Source organism: Oncorhynchus keta, chromosome 34, assembly GCF_023373465.1.
Source record: "Oncorhynchus keta strain PuntledgeMale-10-30-2019 chromosome 34, Oket_V2, whole genome shotgun sequence".
In the NCBI taxonomy this organism is placed as follows: domain Eukaryota; kingdom Metazoa; phylum Chordata; class Actinopteri; order Salmoniformes; family Salmonidae; genus Oncorhynchus; species Oncorhynchus keta.
Genome location: NC_068454.1, coordinates 21,780,063 through 21,798,149, shown reverse-complemented (window position 1 = coordinate 21,798,149; position 18,087 = coordinate 21,780,063). Strand labels below are relative to the sequence as shown.

General features: G+C 41.4%; 1 protein-coding gene across 1 annotated transcript; it reads left to right on the top strand.

The window, feature by feature from the left end:
• Positions 1–272: 272 nt before the first annotated feature.
• On the top strand, positions 273–16,064 carry LOC118376670 (macrophage receptor MARCO-like). The gene is made up of 14 exons (XM_035763407.2): positions 273–446; positions 1,716–1,817; positions 1,974–2,252; positions 2,482–2,508; positions 2,629–2,682; positions 6,049–6,129; positions 6,350–6,394; positions 8,525–8,602; positions 8,806–8,850; positions 13,125–13,214; positions 13,389–13,433; positions 13,982–14,056; positions 14,313–14,483; positions 14,677–16,064. The coding sequence occupies exons 1-14, from the start codon at positions 329–331 to the stop codon at positions 14,805–14,807; spliced, it is 1,341 nt and encodes a 446-aa protein (XP_035619300.1). The 5' UTR covers positions 273–328; the 3' UTR covers positions 14,808–16,064.
• Positions 16,065–18,087: the final 2,023 nt, after the last annotated feature.

Below are 18,087 nucleotides of genomic sequence, written 5' to 3'. Positions count from 1 at the left end.
TGTTGTTGTTGCTGTTTTAAAGCTAATTCCATGCAATTCTACACATTTTCCCATAGGATGTAGAGATGACCTATGCCATTTTCTGACCTTGCAGATCTACTCACTTATCTAAGCTGTAACTACTGATATAGATATATAGATTGCTGTAACATGTCTTGTATTGTTTTTGCTACCTCAGCCCCAAATCAGATGACTTCCGCTGTGTCAAATGGGTGGTGGAGGGGTTTTATAAGAAAGTGAGGAATCCATGTTTTTTACGTAATGATGAGTTGTTATAAGAGGGCCTTGAGGAGGAATTCTGGGCTGTTGTCTGTTACTTTGGAGTAACATGGAGACATCAGTAGACAGAGGAGAGGGCCACATCAGCTCGTTCTGCCAGAGTAACCCACTTTATGACATGGAAATGAAACTGAGCAGGACTGACCTGTACACCTTCCAGAGCAGTGGTAAGCAGGGGAGGAACTGGGAGTCACAGGGGCAACATTTAGACTTATAGGTTGTTCTTGCGCTGAAGGCCTGGTGATCCAACAGTAGTGCGCTATTTGTGTGATTTTTCTTATATTCCACCCCTGGTGCTAGGGGCCTATGGTGCCTTTCTTATTTCAAAGTATGTTATTTATACAATTCACTATAAACTGGTACAAAGTGTGGTCTGCTGTAGCTCAGTTGGGAGAGCATGGTGCTTGCAACGCCAGGTTAGTGGATTTGATTCCTGGGACCACCCGTGCATAAAAATGTATGCAAGCATGACTGTTATTTCGCTTGGATAAACACATCTGCTAAATGGCATATATTATATTATAATGTGGCTTGGACGGAATTCAATACAGTAAGTGGTTAATTTATTGTAACTACATTCAAAACATTCAGGGAGACAAGCCTTGTGAGAACCATTGAAGGTAGACTCAGCGATATGACATAGACGCATAAAGTAAACAGCATAGTGGGTCAATTTCCACAATTGAAGCGTGAGGATCAACTTTTCTGCGTTTTGGGTCCCGTGGCTACCGCACTGTAACAGCGTGAACTGTAACAGCGTGAAGCGAACCAGTGCACATGTGCAGATACTGTGTGTGACTGATTGAGAGCGAAGTCTTGCATCTCACTCATCTCAAAATCTGCGGTGCTGCTCGTGGGAACAACATTTAGCTACCTTTAAGGTATCATAGATAACTGCGAGGGATAAGATTGTTATGGTACACACAATCTGAAAGTGGTGGTGGAGACTGAAACAGAGAAGTAGAAGAACTCTGTGCATTGTCAAAAATAGAGCTATTGCAGTGTGCGAAGACTACAGACAGCACTGAATTCTAACTTTATATTCGCTGGCTACAAGCACCTGCTGTGGGAACCTACAGTAAATTAGTGCAATTTACTGAGCTCAACAGCTTGACTTTCTACATTGAGGCAGAAATAGAGAAATGGCCAGAAGAGGGCAGTCATGTCTGTGGGTTTGTTGAGATAATTTCTCCACATTCCATGGGATACTGTTTTCTGAATTTGAATCCCTACCCCTTGACACTTCATGGATTGGATAGGTTTAAGCAACATGATAATTGCTACAGCTTGCCATCTGATAGGCTGGGGGGGGGGTAGCATTATTGCTTCCACTCTTCTGATCATTTTAGATCTACAGGAGTGGGGGGTAGTAGATGGTAGAGGTCCATTTGGAATGTAGCATAAATCCTGTTTGTGTTTATGTCACCATGTTTCAGATCTAAAACCAGCCAAGGCCAGAGGAGCACAGCGATGTCTAAATGTTATTATCGTTTACCTCATCCTTCTGACTGCACTGAATGCCTTCCTCCTTTACAAAGGTACAACAAACCATTGGTTGGTCTCATGTCCAAAATGGTTCAAACACGTTTATCTAATGTTGTAAAAGGATTTTCCATGATATCCTGAACTGCAGTAACACATAACTTCCTGTATTAGTAACGCTCTGTGTCTCTCTATGTGCACCTCTGCCCCAGTGTTTTCGATGGAGGCTAGTAGTCGCTCCTCCTCTGGCTCCAGAACAGCGAAGCTGACCGACAATCACATCCCCCTGGAGGAGGACCTCCGTACCCTTGCCAGAAACACCAGCTTGGAGACCATCTCTCTCAGAGGATACCTGGGGAAGTTACAGACCCAGGTCTCCAGCCTCTGTGGGGAGGATGGCCAGCTGGGCCAGCTGAGAACAAACCTGGGTGCGGTCAACGCCAGCACCACTCTCCTTCAGGCCTCAGTGAAAGCATTCAGATTACTCAAAGGTAGCTACTGTAAGACATGGGCAGGACCTACCAGGTTGATATATCTTACATTTGATGCAAAATATGAGTACACATCAACGTAGATATACACATATCTTGGGGTGCAGAACAATCAACCCTTGTGTTGTGTGAGATTTGCATATTATGTTTTTGTCATCATGCTTTGCAAAGTACAAATTACAACACAAGAGTGTATTGGTGGTAATAATAAGGTTTTGTTGTATTGCAGCTTCACCAGGCCCACAGGGACTTACTGGTAAGTTCTCTTGTCCTTAGTGCCAAATCAACAACCACAGAAGAGAGGAAGAGAGGTATAAACGCCCCTTACACCACAAGCTTGTAATTCCCATGTTATTTGACCTCGTGGTTTCCCTAGGTCCACCTGGTGCGAGGGGGTTACCTGGTGTGAGGGTGGACAAGGGAGACAGGGGTGAGTCAACCAAAAGCACTGCATTGCACCATTGTTTTAGCATCACTGTGTCACTGCAACAGCCAATGTTAGATCAGCACCAAACTATACTGAACAACAATATAAATGTAACATATGAAGTGTTGGTATCATAATCTGATATAAAAGATCACTGAAAATGTCTATATGCACAAAAAAACGTATTTCTCTGAAATTCTGGGCAAAAATGTGTTTTGCATCCCTGTAAGTGAGCATTTCTCATTTGCCAAGACAGGTGTGGCATATCAAGAAGCTGATTTAACAGGATGATAATTACATAGGTGCACCTTCTGCTGGGGACAATAAAATGTCATTCTAAAATGTGCAGTTTTGTCACACAACACAATGCCACAGATGTCTCAAGTTTTGAGAGAGTGTGCAATTGGCATGCTGACTGCAGGAATGTCAGAGCTGTTGCTAGATAATTTAATTTTGATTTATCTACCATAAGCTGCCTACAACATCGTTTTAGAGAATTTGGCAGTACGTTCAACCAATCTCACAACCGGAGACTACGTGTAACCACGCCATCCCAGGACCTCCACATCTGGCTTCTTAACCAGCAGGATCATCTGAGACCAGCCACCCAGATAGCTAATGAAACTGTGGGGTTGCACAACAAAATTATTTCTGCACAAAGTGTCAGAAACCGTCTCAGGGAAGCTCATCTGCATGCTCGTCATCCTCACCAGGGTCTTGCCCTGGCTGCATTTTTGTGTCGTAACCAACTTCAGTAAGCAAATGCTCACCTTAGCTGGCCACTGGCACGCTGGAGAAGTGTGCTCTTCACAGATGAATCCCGGTTTCAGCTGTACCGAGCACATAGCGTTGTGTTGGCGAATGGTTTTCTGATGTCTGCGTTGTGAACAGAGTGCCCCATGGGGCCAGTGGGGTTATGTTATGAGCAGGCATAAGCTAAGGACAACGAACACAATTGCATTTTCTCGATGGCAAATTGAATGCACTTACAGTAGATACCGTGACGAGATCCTGAGGCCCATTGTCGTGCCATTCCTACACCGCCATCACCTCTTGTTTCAGCATGATAATGTACGGCCCCATATCGCAAGGATCTGAACACAATTCTTGGAAGCTGAAATTGTCCCAGTTCTTCCACAGCCTGCATACTCACTGACATATCATCCATAGAGCATTTTTGGGATGCTCGGTATCAACATGTATGACAGCAGCATACCACCCTGCATACCACTGCTGGCTTGCTTCTGATGCTAAGCAGGGTTGGTCTTGGTCAGTCCCTGGATGGGAGACCAGATTCTGCTGGAAGTGGTGTTGGAGGGCCAGTAGGAGGCACTCTTTCCTCTAGTCTAAAAAATATCCCAATGCCCCAGGCCAGTGATTGGGGACACTGCCCTGTGTAGGGTGCTGTCTTTCGGATGGGACCTTAAACGGGTGTCCTGACTCTCTGTGCTTATTAAAGAGCCCATGGCACTTATTGTAAGAGTAGGGGTGTTAACCCTGGTGTCCTGGCTAAATTCCCAATATGGTCACCTAATAATCCCCACTTTACAATTGGCTGATTTCTCCCCTGTAACTATTCCCCAGGTTGTTGCTGCAATTGAGAATGTGTTCTCAGTCATCTTACCTGGTAAAATAACAGATAAATAAAGTGACAGTGTGTTCCAATATCCAGCAACTTTGCAGTCATTGAAGAGTGGGACAACATTTCACAGTCTAAGATGAACAGCCTGATCAACTCTTTGCGAAGGAGATGTGTTGTGCTGCATGAGGCAAATGGAGGTCACATCAGATACTGACTGGTTTTCCTGATCCACGCCCCTACCTCTTTTTTTAAGGTATCTGTGACCAACATGTGATATACATAGATTCAGGCCTAATTTATTTATTTCAATTGACTGATTTAACGAACTGTAAATATTAGAAATGGTTGCATGTTGAGTTTATATTTTTGTTCAGTGTAACTCTGTAGCATTAGCATTCAGCTGCTCATCTGTCCAGTAATGATCTGTGCACTGATGGCCTGTCATCTTCAGATGAAGTGGAGGCCTGCCTCTCTGTTTCATAATAACCCACTGTTTAGTCAATGAATTGACATTTACGCCTGTATGAAGTCTCAATCAGGGATGGACTCTCACACAAGCTAACAGATTACCCTGCGAGTTTGAGTCAGGCATTTTTCAATAGGTCATCCTACCAAAATGCCGTCCTTCCTCACACTATACACCGAGTGTACAAAACATTAGGAACACCTTCTTAATATTGAGTTCCACCCCATTTTGCCCTCAGAACAGCCTCATTTTGTCTGGCCATGGACTCTACAAGGTGTCAAAATCATTCCACAGGGATGGTGGCAGGTGTTGACTCCAATGTTTCTCTGAGTTGTGTCAAGTTGGCTGGATGTCCTTTGGGTGGTGGACCATTCTTGATACACACAGGAAACTGTTGAGAGTCAAAAACCCAGCAGCGTTGCAGTTCTTGGCACACTCAAACCAGTGCATCTGGCATCTACTACCATACCCTGTTCAAAGGCACTTCAATATTTTGTCTTGATCTTTCAACCTCTGAATGGTACACATACACAATCCATGTCTCAATTGTCTCAAGGCTTGAAAATGCTTCTTTAACCTGTCTCCTCCCCTTCATCTACACTGATTGAAGTTCATTTAACAGGTGACATCATGTCTATGTCATGGAAAGAGCCAGTGTTCCTAATGTCCTGTGCACTTAGTGTAGAACGGATGCTTACCACAGGAGGTTGGAGGCACCTTAATTGGGGAGGACGGGCTCATGGTAATGGCTGGAGCGGAATTAGTGGAATGGTATCAAATACATCAAACAATGGTTTCCACGTGTTTGATGTCATTCCATTTGCTCCATTCCAGACATTATAATGAGCCGCAATCCCCTCAGCAGTCTCTGGTGATGCTAAATACTCCTGTTTGGTAATCAAGCTGCCACTTTCAGTCAGCTAACATGGATGAATAAGTGCCTTTTTTGAGGCAATGATTGTCCCTTTCATAATAACACAAACCATCAAAGAGAAATTCCAAATCCATCAGACTAAATAATGTTTCATACATTATACATTAAGTGATCTGTGAACATTCTATGTTAAGTTAATGTGATTCATGCAGTAACATTTAATTTTTGTTTTTGTATATAAGCATTTAGCAAAAAGGTTACTGTGTTCCAGGTGAGACAGTAGATAGTGATAGTGAGAGGGTTACTGTGTTCCAGGTGAGACAGTAGATAGTGATAGTGAGAGGGTTACTGTGTTCCAGGTGAGACAGTAGATTGTGATAGTGAGAGGGTTACTGTGTTCCAGGTGAGACAGTAGATTGTGATAGTGAGAGGGTTACTGTGTTCCAGGTCAGACAGGACAAAAAGGAGACAATGGAGTTGATGGCCAGACTGGAGCCAAGGGAGAAGCAGGGGAACCAGGACCCGAAGGTGATTCACCTTATTCCTACTGACTCCAAACCTTTAGATCAATCTAAATCCCAATAGGAAATGTGACAGAATTACTGATCTTTCATGTCTAACAATGCATTTAGTAGTCTGTGGTTCTTATTAATGCTCATATCCACTGGCAAACACAAAGTTATCTGGTAGTTCTACCACTAATGATCTCCATACAGTACATCAACTCAATAATACGTCACTGTTTCAGGTGAAGATGGTACCACTGGACAACAAGGACCAGCTGGAACACCAGGTAGGCCCAGTAGTACGAACATGGAACCAGTCCAGTAGTACTAACACGGAATACAACTCAAGCTGCGGAGTTGTGAAGAACATGGTGGATAAGTTGACTGTTTACCATGGCAGTTACCCATGCATCAACACTAACTTTAATCAGCTCCTTGGTGGACAGGTAGGACCGTGGTATTAGTGTGTTCTTTTAGTCTGAGAGACAGAGGCTAGATCAATTATTGACAGTGTCACATGGGCCAGTTCTACAGGTGGAGAAGGGTGATTTAGTGTTAGGGACATTGAATATTACCCCCTCTCTCACCCCATCCGTCACAGAGGAAACGTGCGTTGTGTACTTGATGTCCCAAAGCCAGTCCAAATAAAGTATGCCTTGATACATATTTGATTAGCTGAACTTGCTCCGGGACTTTGCATTTTTTAAATTGCTTAGAAAACTAGCCCTGACTCTTGAAAAGTTTGCTGCTGCCCAGGCGGATACTATTCTTTCTCTCCATGAAAGGAAGTTGATATTTTTACTTCATCATCCTCACTGTCAGTAGGCTGATGATCACAAGGACCTATTCTCTTACGCCCTGGAATAGGTAGGAGATGGACTCAAATGCCCCTTTTTGGTTAACAGAGTCATAAATAATGCCCTATAATGTTTGTACCCTGTTTTGTGCTGCTACCATGTCATGCTGCTGCCATGTTGTGTTGCTACCATGTTGTTGTCATGTTGTGTTACTATCATGCTGTGTTGTCATGTGTTGCTGCCATGCTATGTTAATGTCTTAGGTCTCTCTTTGTGTAGTGTGGTGTTATTTCTCTTGTCGTGATGTGTGTTTTGTCCTTTATTTTTATTTATTTTTATTTTGAATCCCAGCCCCCGTCCCCACAGGAGGCCTTTTGCCTTTTGGTAGGCGATCATTGTAAATAAGAATTTATTCTTAACTGACTTGCCTAGTTAAATAAAGGTTAGATTTTAAAAAATACATTCAAATAAAAATACATTTTCCCTCATCATGACTGGCTCAAATGTTGTAACATTTCCAGGCATAGTTCCACATTCAGCCTTCTCCGTTTCTGTTCCGGTTTTCACAGTAATATATAGAAACGACATGTGTACGATCTTAATTTGAGCCAGTTTACAACAGCAGGAAAATTGACATTATTTTTAGGGGATGATACATTTTTCTTGAGGGAAAATCAAGTCTCACAATTTAAAGTGTAAATTACAAACTTTAGAAGCCTTTTCAAACCTTGAATACACTACAATTTTCGTGCTATGCAGGAAAATTCTCAGCAACAAAAGAGTGATCAAATTATGACCCTACATCTATATATCACCAGATCATCATTGTGAAATTTGTCCATTTTAGTAAAAAGTGCTGAGTGAATGCATTCAGAACTGGAAATAAAGCCAATTTAGTTGACTTGCTTCACCCATATACAGTTTATTTTTTTCTTATCACACCAACAGTACAGCTGTTGGATCTTAATTTGAGCCAGTTGGCTACAGCAAGAAAATAATCCTGCAGCAACAGGAAATGTGAATTATTATGTGAATTTGATTTAATTGACATTTTTGTAAGAGTTATTTGTTATTTGTTACGGCAAATCAAGTCTGAAACTTCAAGGTGGAAAATTCAAAATGTAGAAGCCTTTTGTAAAACTCAAATACACTACAAGTTTGCATTTCCTGCTGTGCCGGACAATTATAATTACTGTAGTTATGTTAAATGTTAGGTGTAATATTGTGTAATGTGTATGTACTGTATGTACAGTTGAAGTCGGAAGTTTACATACACTTAGGTTGGAGTCATTTAAACTAATTTTTCAACCACTCCACAAATTTCTTGTTAACAAACTATAGTTTTGGCAAGTTGGTTAGGACATCTACTTTGTGCATGACACCATTAATTTTTCCAACAATTGTTTACAGACAGATTATTTAACTTATAATTCACTGTATCACAATTCCAGTGGGTCAGAAGTTTACATACACTAAGTTGACTGTGCCTTTTAAACAGCTTGGAAAATTCCAGAAAATTATGTCATGGCTTCCGACTTCAACTGTATCTTTTCAGTGGATATTGTGTGCAGTGTGTGTGCGTGTGTATACAGCATCTGATTGTGTGTGTCATACGTACAGGCGGTGCAGCTACTAACTGTTCAGGAGCCCCTGGGCTGCCAGGACCACAGGGACCAAAGGGGGATATGGGACACATTGGTGAGTCTGCATGGGCTTAACACTACACTCACCTATAGACCGTTTACTTTCTAATACTTTCTAATACTAATACTTCACCTGCGTATTTGAAGGGCTCACCTGCAAATAACCTATTTTTTTGTACTCAACAATTAACTGAACCTGGCCATTTTTTCTTTTCTCTTGCTGCCACCTCTAACATTTACCTCTCAACCTCTTCACAGGTTTACCAGGGATACCAGGCCAAAATGGGATCAAAGGGCACACTGGTAAATAACTTGGTGTTTGACTGTTTCACGCGGCCAAGCATGATTGTGTCTGTACATGATAGTGAACCCTGTTCCTGGAGTGCTACCATCCTATAGGTTTTCATTCAAACTCTAATCTAGCGTACATGATTCTAATAATTAGCTGGTTTATAAGATTAATCAGGTTAGTTACAACATGGGTTAGAGTGAAAACCTACAGGAGGATAGCTCTCCAGGAACAGGGTTGGAGAGCCCTGTGTTAATTGTGTGACTGTTGGGACTTTGTGCAGATTTTTGCATTTGCATCTGTACTGTACACTATAGTCTCCACATTGTAGAGTGAGTGTATTTGTATTTGTATTTATTTTGGATCCCCATTAGCTGCTGCCAAAGCGGCAGCTACTCTTCCTGGGGTCCAGCAAAATGAAGGCAGGTTATACCATTTTAAAACATTACAATACGTTCACAGATTTCACAACATACTGTGTGCCCTCACACCCCTACTCCACCACTACCACATCTCTACAGTACTAAATCCATGTGTAAGGATAGTGCGTATTTTATTGTGTGTGTGTATGCATGTGTCTGTGCCAATGTTTGTGTTGATTCACAGTCCCCACTGTTCCATAAGGTGTTTTTTATCTGTTTTTGAAATCTAATTTTACTGCTTGCATCAGTTACTTGATGTGGAATAGAGTTCCATGTAGTCATGGCTCTATGTAATACTGTGTGCCTCTTATAGTCTGTTCTGGACTTGGGGACTGAGAAGAGACCTCTTGTGTCATGTCTTGTGGGGTATGCATGGGTGTCTGAGCTGTGTGCCTGTAGTTTAAAACAAACAGCTCGATGCATTCATGTCAATACCTCTCATAAATAAAAGTAGTGATGAAGTCAATCTCTCATCCACTTTCAGCCAGGAGAGATTGACATGCATATTATTAATATTAGCTCTCTGTGTACATCCAAGGACCAGCCTTGCTGCTCTGTTCTGAGCCAATTTTGCAATTTTCCTAAGTCCTTTTTTGCGGCACCTGACCACACGACTGAACAGTAGTGAAAGTGTGACAAAACTAGGGCCTGTAGGACCTGCCTTGTTGATAGTATTAAGAAGGTAGAGCATCGCTTTATTATAGACAAACTTCTCCTGATCTTAGCTTCTTCTGCATCAATATGTTTTGACCATGACAGTTTACAATCTAGGGTTACTCCAAGCAGTTTAGTAATCTCAACTTGCTCAATTATCCACATTATTTATTACAAGATTTAGTTGAGGTTTAGGGTTTAGTGAGTATTTTGCTCCAAATACAATGCTTTTAGTTTTCGAAATGTTTAGGGCTAACTTATTCCTTGCCACCCACTCTGAAACTAACTGCAGCTCTTTGTTGCAGTCATTTCAGTCCCTGTAGCAGCTGACGTGTATAGTGTTGAGTTATCCGCATACATAGACACTCTGGCTTTACTCAAAGTCAGTGGCATGTCGTTAGTAAAAAATTTAAAGAGCAAGGGGCCTAAACAGCTACCCTGGGGAATTCCTGATTCTAACTGGATAATATTTGAGAGGCTTCCATTAAAGAACACCCTCTACATTCTGTTAGACAAGTAACTCTTTATCCACATTATAGCTGTGAGTGTAAAGCATAACACATGCATTTTTCCAGCAGCAGACTATGATCGATAATGTCAAAAGCTGCACTGAAGTCTGACAAGACAGCCCCCACAATCATTTTATCATCAATTTCTCTAAGCCAATCATCAGTCATTTGTGTAAGTGCTGTGCTTGAGTGTCCTTCCCTATAACCATGCTGAAATTCTGTTGTCAATTTGTTTAATGTGAAATAGCATTGTATCTGGTCAAACACAATTTTTTCCAGCAGTTTACTAAGGGTTGGTAACAGGCTGATTGGTCAGCTATTTGAGCCAGTAAAGGGGGCTTTACTATTCTTGGATAGCAGAATGACTTTAGCTTCCCTCCAGGCCTGAGAGCATACACTCTCTAGCAGGCTTAAATTGAAGATGTGGCAAATAGGAGTGGCAATATCATCTGCTATTATTCTCAGTAATTTTCCATCCAGATTGTCAGAACCCAGTGGCTTGTCATTGTTGATAGACAACAATACTTTTTTAACCTCTTCCACACTGACTTTACGAAATTCGAAAGTACAATTCTTGACTTTCATAATTTGGTCCGATATACTTGGCTGTGTAGTGTCATCGTTCGCTGCTGGCATGTCATCCCTAAGTTTGCTTATCTTGCCAATGAAAAAGTAATTAAAGTAGTTTGCAATATCAGTGGGCTTTGTGATGAATGAGCCATCTGATTCAATGAATGAAGGAGCCGAGTTGGCTTTTTTCCCCAAAATGTAATTTAAGGTGCCCCAAAGCTTTTTACTATCATTCTTTATATAATTATCTTTGTTTCATAGTGTAGTTTCTTTTTCTTTTTCTTTAGTTTAGTCACATGATTTCTTAATTTAAGGCACGTTTGCCAATCGGTTGGGCTGCCAGACTTAATTGCCATACCTTTTGCCTCATCCCTCTCAACCATACAATTTTTAAATTCCTCATCAATCCAAGGGGATTTAACAGTTTTTACAGTAATTTTCTTAATGGGTGTGTGCTTATTAGTAACTGAAATTAGTAGTTTCATAAATGCATCAAGTGCATCGTCTGGTTGCTCCTCATTACACACCACAGACCAGCAAATATTCTTTACATCATCAACATATGAATCACTACAGAACTTCTTGTATGACCTCTTATACACTATATTAGGCCCAGCCATCGGAACTTTGGTTTTCCTAGATATGGCTATTATATTGTGATCACGACATCCTATGGATTTGGATACTGCTTTAAAGCAAATATCTGCAGAATTAGTAAAGATGTTATCAATACATGTTGATGATTTAATTCCTGTGCTGTTTGTAACTAGTTTGAATTTTTTTCCTGAGTGGGCAGCTTGATGATACCCAGTCAATATTTCAATCACCCAGAAAATATACTTCTCTGTTGATATCACATACATTATCAAGAATTTCACACATATTATCCAGATACTAACTGTTAGCACTTGGTGGTCTATAGCAGCTTCCCGCAAGAATGGTCTTTAGGTGAGGCAGATGAACCTGTAGATGAACCTGTAGCCATATTACTTCAACAGTATTTAACATTAGATCATCTCTAATCTTTACAGGAATGTGGTTCTGAATATAGACCGCAACATCGCCTCCGTTGGCATCTCTGTCTTTTCGGTAGATGTTATAACCATGTATTGCTACCACTGTATCATCAAAGGAATTATCTAAGTGAGTTTCAGAGATAGTCAGAATATGAATGTCATCTGTTACAAGGAAGTATTGACTTCATGGACCTTGTTTCTCGGGCTGCATGTTAATATGGCTATTTTTACCACTTTTCTGGGTTGCTTGATTGTTTTTAATGCTTTACTGGGAAGCTTATCAGAGGTAGACTTACTCATGTTATTTACATTGGAGTTGATAGTGCAGGGTGAGCTGCATAAAGTGGTCTTCCAACTATTGCACACCGCCTCAGTGCTAACAGTGTAACTCTGGTTTATAGCCTCATGATTACTGCTTACAATAGCTGTAGGATAAATAGATGTATTTGGTGCAATTAGGGGTACATAAATTAAATGACTTGCATTTTGTTTGCCAATGCCCCTAAGATCATGTACATTTGATGCAGCATTATGACAACGCATTGTCACAATGGTAGGGATTAACTGAGCATTGTTTCAATGCACCCTTGAAATGCGTGGACAGGGTCAAGGAGCCAAGATGATTTGAATGGACTCCGCCATTCCTGTAGAGTATCTTCTGTTTCCAGAAGGTGTCAAAGTTATCAATAAAAGTGACTCCAGCAGAGCTACAGTAGTATTTTAGCCAGATGTGTTATCCCAGCAGTCTGCTGAATCTTTCACACCTGCGCCCCAACGATGGTACTGGACCTGAAATTACTGGCCGTTTTTTGGAGTCGTTTAATACTAAAGTCAGTTCTTTAAAATCCATTTTCAAATGTTCCAAGCTAGCCCTCCCGGTGTTGTTTGACCCCACATGGACTACGAAAGTGCCAGCTCCCGGCATCTGTGGTAGAACAGTCGGAAGCAGCCTTTTTATGTCCTGTACTCGTGCTCCTGGGTAGCACAGGGTTTGACATAGTGTGACATAGTGCTGTACTGTATTGCCTCCACATTGTAGAGTGAGTGTGACATAGTACTGTACTGTATAGCCTCTACATTATAGAGTGAGTGTGACGGTGTGCTGTGAATCTGTCAGGAGCCCAGGGCCGTGATGGAGTACAGGGGGCCCCTGATTTGAAGGGTGACACAGGGCCGACAGGACTACCTGGACCCATAGGACCTGAAGGTGAATTTCACCCTGTCTCTGAGCTATGGGACCCTCATTGTCATGTCCTTCAAACTGTTGATTACAGGAATTACAATTGTATATATTCTCCTACTGTAACATGTTATTTTAATCATATGAAGTGTCCTTTATGATTTTGGGGATAAATCTGTGGTTATTGTTCTTCCTCCGTAGGACCAAGAGGACTTGCTGGTGTTAATGGAACAAGAGGACTAGTTGGTGTGTGTGTGTGTGTGTGTAGTTTTACTATCCTTGTGCGGACCAGAATTATTATTATTTTTCATTTTTTTATTTGACCTTTATTTAACTCGGCAAGTCAGGTAAGAACAAATTCTTATTTACAATGACGTCCTATACCAGCCAAACCCGGATGACGCTGGGCCAATTTTGCTGCGCCCTCTGGGACTCCCAATCACGGCCGGTTGTGATACAGCCTGGATTCGAACCAGGGTGTATGTGGTGATGCTTCTAGCACTGAGATGCAGTGGCATATACCGCTGTACCACTCAGGAGCCCTCACAAGGATAGTAAAACAAGGAAGATTTAGGCAAGTGGGGACATTTTGCCTGTCCCCACAAGGAAACATGCTATTTTAGGTTTAGGGGTTAGGTTTAAGATTACAATTAGGGTTAGGGATAGAATAAGGGTTAGGATTAGGAGTTAGGGTTAGGGAAAATAAGATTTTGATTGGGAATCAATTGTTTGGTCCACACAAGGATAGTAAAACAAACGTGTGTATGTTTAATTTCAACCTCTTCATGTCCTAGGATTTCCAGGGTTTCCGGGAAGTCCCGGTCCACTAGGTCCACGTGGAGAGAAGGGTGAAAGAGCAGCTGGATCAGGTGAGTGTGTGAAGTCACACAGACACACACAGACACACACACACTCAGCACTACACCTAACACTAATGCCAGGTTACCCACAATATCTGATATAGACTCTCTCGTCGCTAAGACATACTGTATATGTAAATATGATATGTATTCATTTACCTGCATATTTAAGTGAATATTCATTGGTCTATGGGCCTGGAATACAGTACAATTCATGTTTAATCATGTGCATGCATAAGTTATTTTAAAATGTCTCTCTCTCCAGTGACAGCAAATGTGCGTATCGCTGGCGGGGGGACTCGTGGGAGAGTGGAGGTGATGTGGTCGGGGCAGTGGGGTACGGTGTGTGATGACGGCTTTGACACTCTGGATGGGACAGTGATCTGCAAGATGCTGGGGTACCAACGAGCCTCCACAGTCTTCACAGCCAGCCATGGTGAGTCCATCCTCTACCTTATCATTAGTAGATAAATACATTTATTTTGTTTTCTCTTTTTTTCCCAGTGAGGATGTGTAGAGAGCCTGTCAGGGTTGAGTTTTCTTTTCTTTCACACATATTAGTACATTTCTCATTGTTCATTGTTGAATCTCATGGACTTGGCTTCTGGATTGTGTTGTTATCCGTTTAGGAATCGGTAGGATCTGGTTGGATGACCTGCGGTGCACAGGCAGAGAGGCCAGTGTGTTTTATTGCCTTCACAATGGTATGGGCATCAGCAACTGTCAACACAACGAGGACGCTGGGGTGCAGTGTGTGTGAATGTGTCCTGGATCCGGAGTAGGAGAGGTGCACAGCAAGAGAGAGACGTACACACACACATACACACAAAAGTATGTCCACACATACATTAACATGTTACAGATGGTAATTCATGTTACTATGACTTGTTACATCTACTGTATCTTATCTTTTTTAAACAACATTAGTAAGTCATTGTTGATAGAAACTTGGCATTTACCTAACGTGTAGCTAACTTAGGCCTACCCATTGTCTCACGTCAGATGGTGTCACTCCTACGTGACGCTCGTCCTTCAAACCATCTGTCTTGTAGGACGTGGAACTCATCTCTAATAATCTAGATTTTGCTCATCTGCCGAACACTAGTTCCTAACTCTATGATGTGTCTATGATGCACTGACTACTACCATGCTTGATCAGCTGAGCAAACTTGCCCAAGCTAGGAGCCTAATGATAACTTGTTTGAATGGCCATTACTGTAGCTATTGTGCCAATCTAGTTGATGAATAACCAAAGTTATGGGACTGTTCTAAGAAATCAGCATGTATCTGACTCTGACAGCTGGCACTGTGCCTCACTACTTTGTAACATTTGGCCAATAAAATAACATCGCAGCTAGCCTAAAGCAGTCAAGCTGTGCTCCAAAACTCACTAATCACGGCAAAACAGAAACTGCCTTATCATGAAAGCTTGTGCTATTAGCTAGAATATCACTACACTAGCTAGGTAGAGGGAGTATTCAGCATTGAGTGTGTGAACTGTCGTTGTTAGCATCCCTTGCTTTGAGACTGGTTCAGTCAGCAAGCAGACACTAGCTAGCTCATTTCCGTGCACATTTAGATTTTCATGAACTCTTATTCTACACCCACAAAACACCTTAGCTAAATGTAGAATTAGGGTATTGAAGAATTTGTGATTAAATAAATGTCAATATTAGCTACAGGTTTATAATTTTAAGATGAACTCTGACTCTTATGAGGATTCAAGGGGGTTCAGTGGACGATGTCACCTTGATAACATTTTCGAATAATAGGACAGCATATTGTAGTCAAACTTCTTTTTAGCTTTCACATGAGTCTTTTCGAGTTATCAGAGAGATGAGTGCAGACGGCCTTCGCACTGATGTGAGACAATGAGGCCTACCTTTAATAAAGTACCCTGGAGGAAGGTTTATACAGAATACATGGTATTTTCTGAATTGCACTTTGTAAACAACCAGTTTAATTCATCAGTTTGAAATAAAACACTGAAGAATATGACAATATGAGTCAGATTCAGTTTGTATAAATGTTGTGAAATGCTCTGTCACAACCTAGGCCTCTTGATCCCACTCCTCCACCCACTCACTCATTCTCGCGCGCGGGGACACACACACACACACACACACACACACACACACACACACACACACACACACACACACACACACACACACACACACACACACACACACACACACACACACACACACACACACACACACACACACACACACACACAAATTCTGCTTAGGCCAGCACGGTCAAAAGTCAGTCTGAAGGACAAGCACCTCCTGACTGACACACAGTATTGGTGTCAACACTTCCACATGACACAGCCGGACAGTCATGTTACATTAGAAAGAGTGAAGCTGGGGGAACAAAAATGTAGTTGGACAGTGATGCCAAACATTTTAATTTGGCTCTATACAAAAGCAATTTGTTTTTGATATCAAACATTTCATGTCATGACAGTACAGAATTTCACCTTTTATTTGAGGGTATTGATAATCAATGTTTTGTGTTTTAATACAACTGGTCTACTCCACAGGCATATGGATGGAGAGATGGAAGGATGAGGGGAGAAGGGTGCCACTTTCAGGGAGGGATGATGGCGCGGTCTAAGGTGGGAACTCAGGCTCTCATCCCCTGAAGGGGAATGGTCGTAGATGGATGGGCCATGAATCAAGCTCTCTGTCGCTCCTCTGAAAGCAGGAAGCCATTTGTGTCCTACGCTAACAGCACCTCATTCTCCAATACAGACAGATCCTTTTTCAAAAGCCAGCGATTCACTGGGGAGCAAATTCATGAAAGGGTTGGCATATGTTGAATATGAAACATTTTATTTTGCACTGAATAGATTATTATTGCAAACTATCACCCCTTTTCTAGATCACGGGACCCTAATGTGCTTGAATACATTTATTTAATAATTTGGTCACCAGCCTTAGATAATACACTCCCTTCCGTTTGAAGCTGAACAGTGCTTCTATAATGTTTTTATTTGGCTTTTTACTCCAGCATTTTGGATTTGAGATGACAGTACAAAATCTCACCCTTTATTTCAGGGAATGTTCATATATGAGTGATTTACCGTTTAGAATTTAAAGCCCTTTATATATCTAGTCCCTCCATTTAAATATGGCATACTGTATACATGTAGGATCTAAATTTGATCATTTTTTTGTTGCTGAGAATTTTCCTGCACAGCAGTGAATGCAAACTTGTAGAGGCTTCTAAAGTTTGTCATGTCCACTTTTAAAATTCAGACTTGATTTTCTCTAAGAGAAGATGTATCAACCCCGGCAAAAATGTCCATTAATTATAATCCACATAATTTCACATTTTCTGTTGCTCCAGGATATTTTTGCTGCTGTAGCAAACTGGCTCAAATTAAGATCCTACATCTGTAAGGATTTGAACAAATTTCAAAGTGTAGTATTTGGTGTCATATTCCATGCACAAAATGACCACATCATGCCTGTTGGATGCATTTACAGCTTTTTTTGGTTATGTTTCATATTATGTTTTGTTCAAAAGGAAGTGAATAATGCATTCTGTCATTTTGGAGTCACTTTTATTGTAAGAATCATCATGCTCATAGGGCATGTGTCCCCTCAAATTTGTCCAGTTTGATTTTTTTTCTGTTAAATTAATGACTTAACTTCATTTTTAAACTTAATAATTATTTAGAAAAATATCTGTCAGTCGTATTTTGTGGAGGGGGCACACTGCCTGGACCAGACAAAGAGTACCCCCGCCCCCAGCTCTCTTCAACCTAGTAAGTGGTTTTATCCCAGGTGCACCATGAAGCAAAGATATGACAGAGCAAAGCGGGAGTGTAAAGTGACACACACAACATTTCATTGGATTTTAAATGCCGTTGATGGACAGGACTCGCATGAGGTATATTTGTATCTCTGGCTGGGTCACTTCTAGACATTGAGACTTGCCCCGAAGCCACTCCTGCGTTGTTTTGGCTGAGTGCTTAGGGTCGTTGTCCTGTTGGAATGTGAATCTTCGCTCCAGTCTGAGTTCCTGAG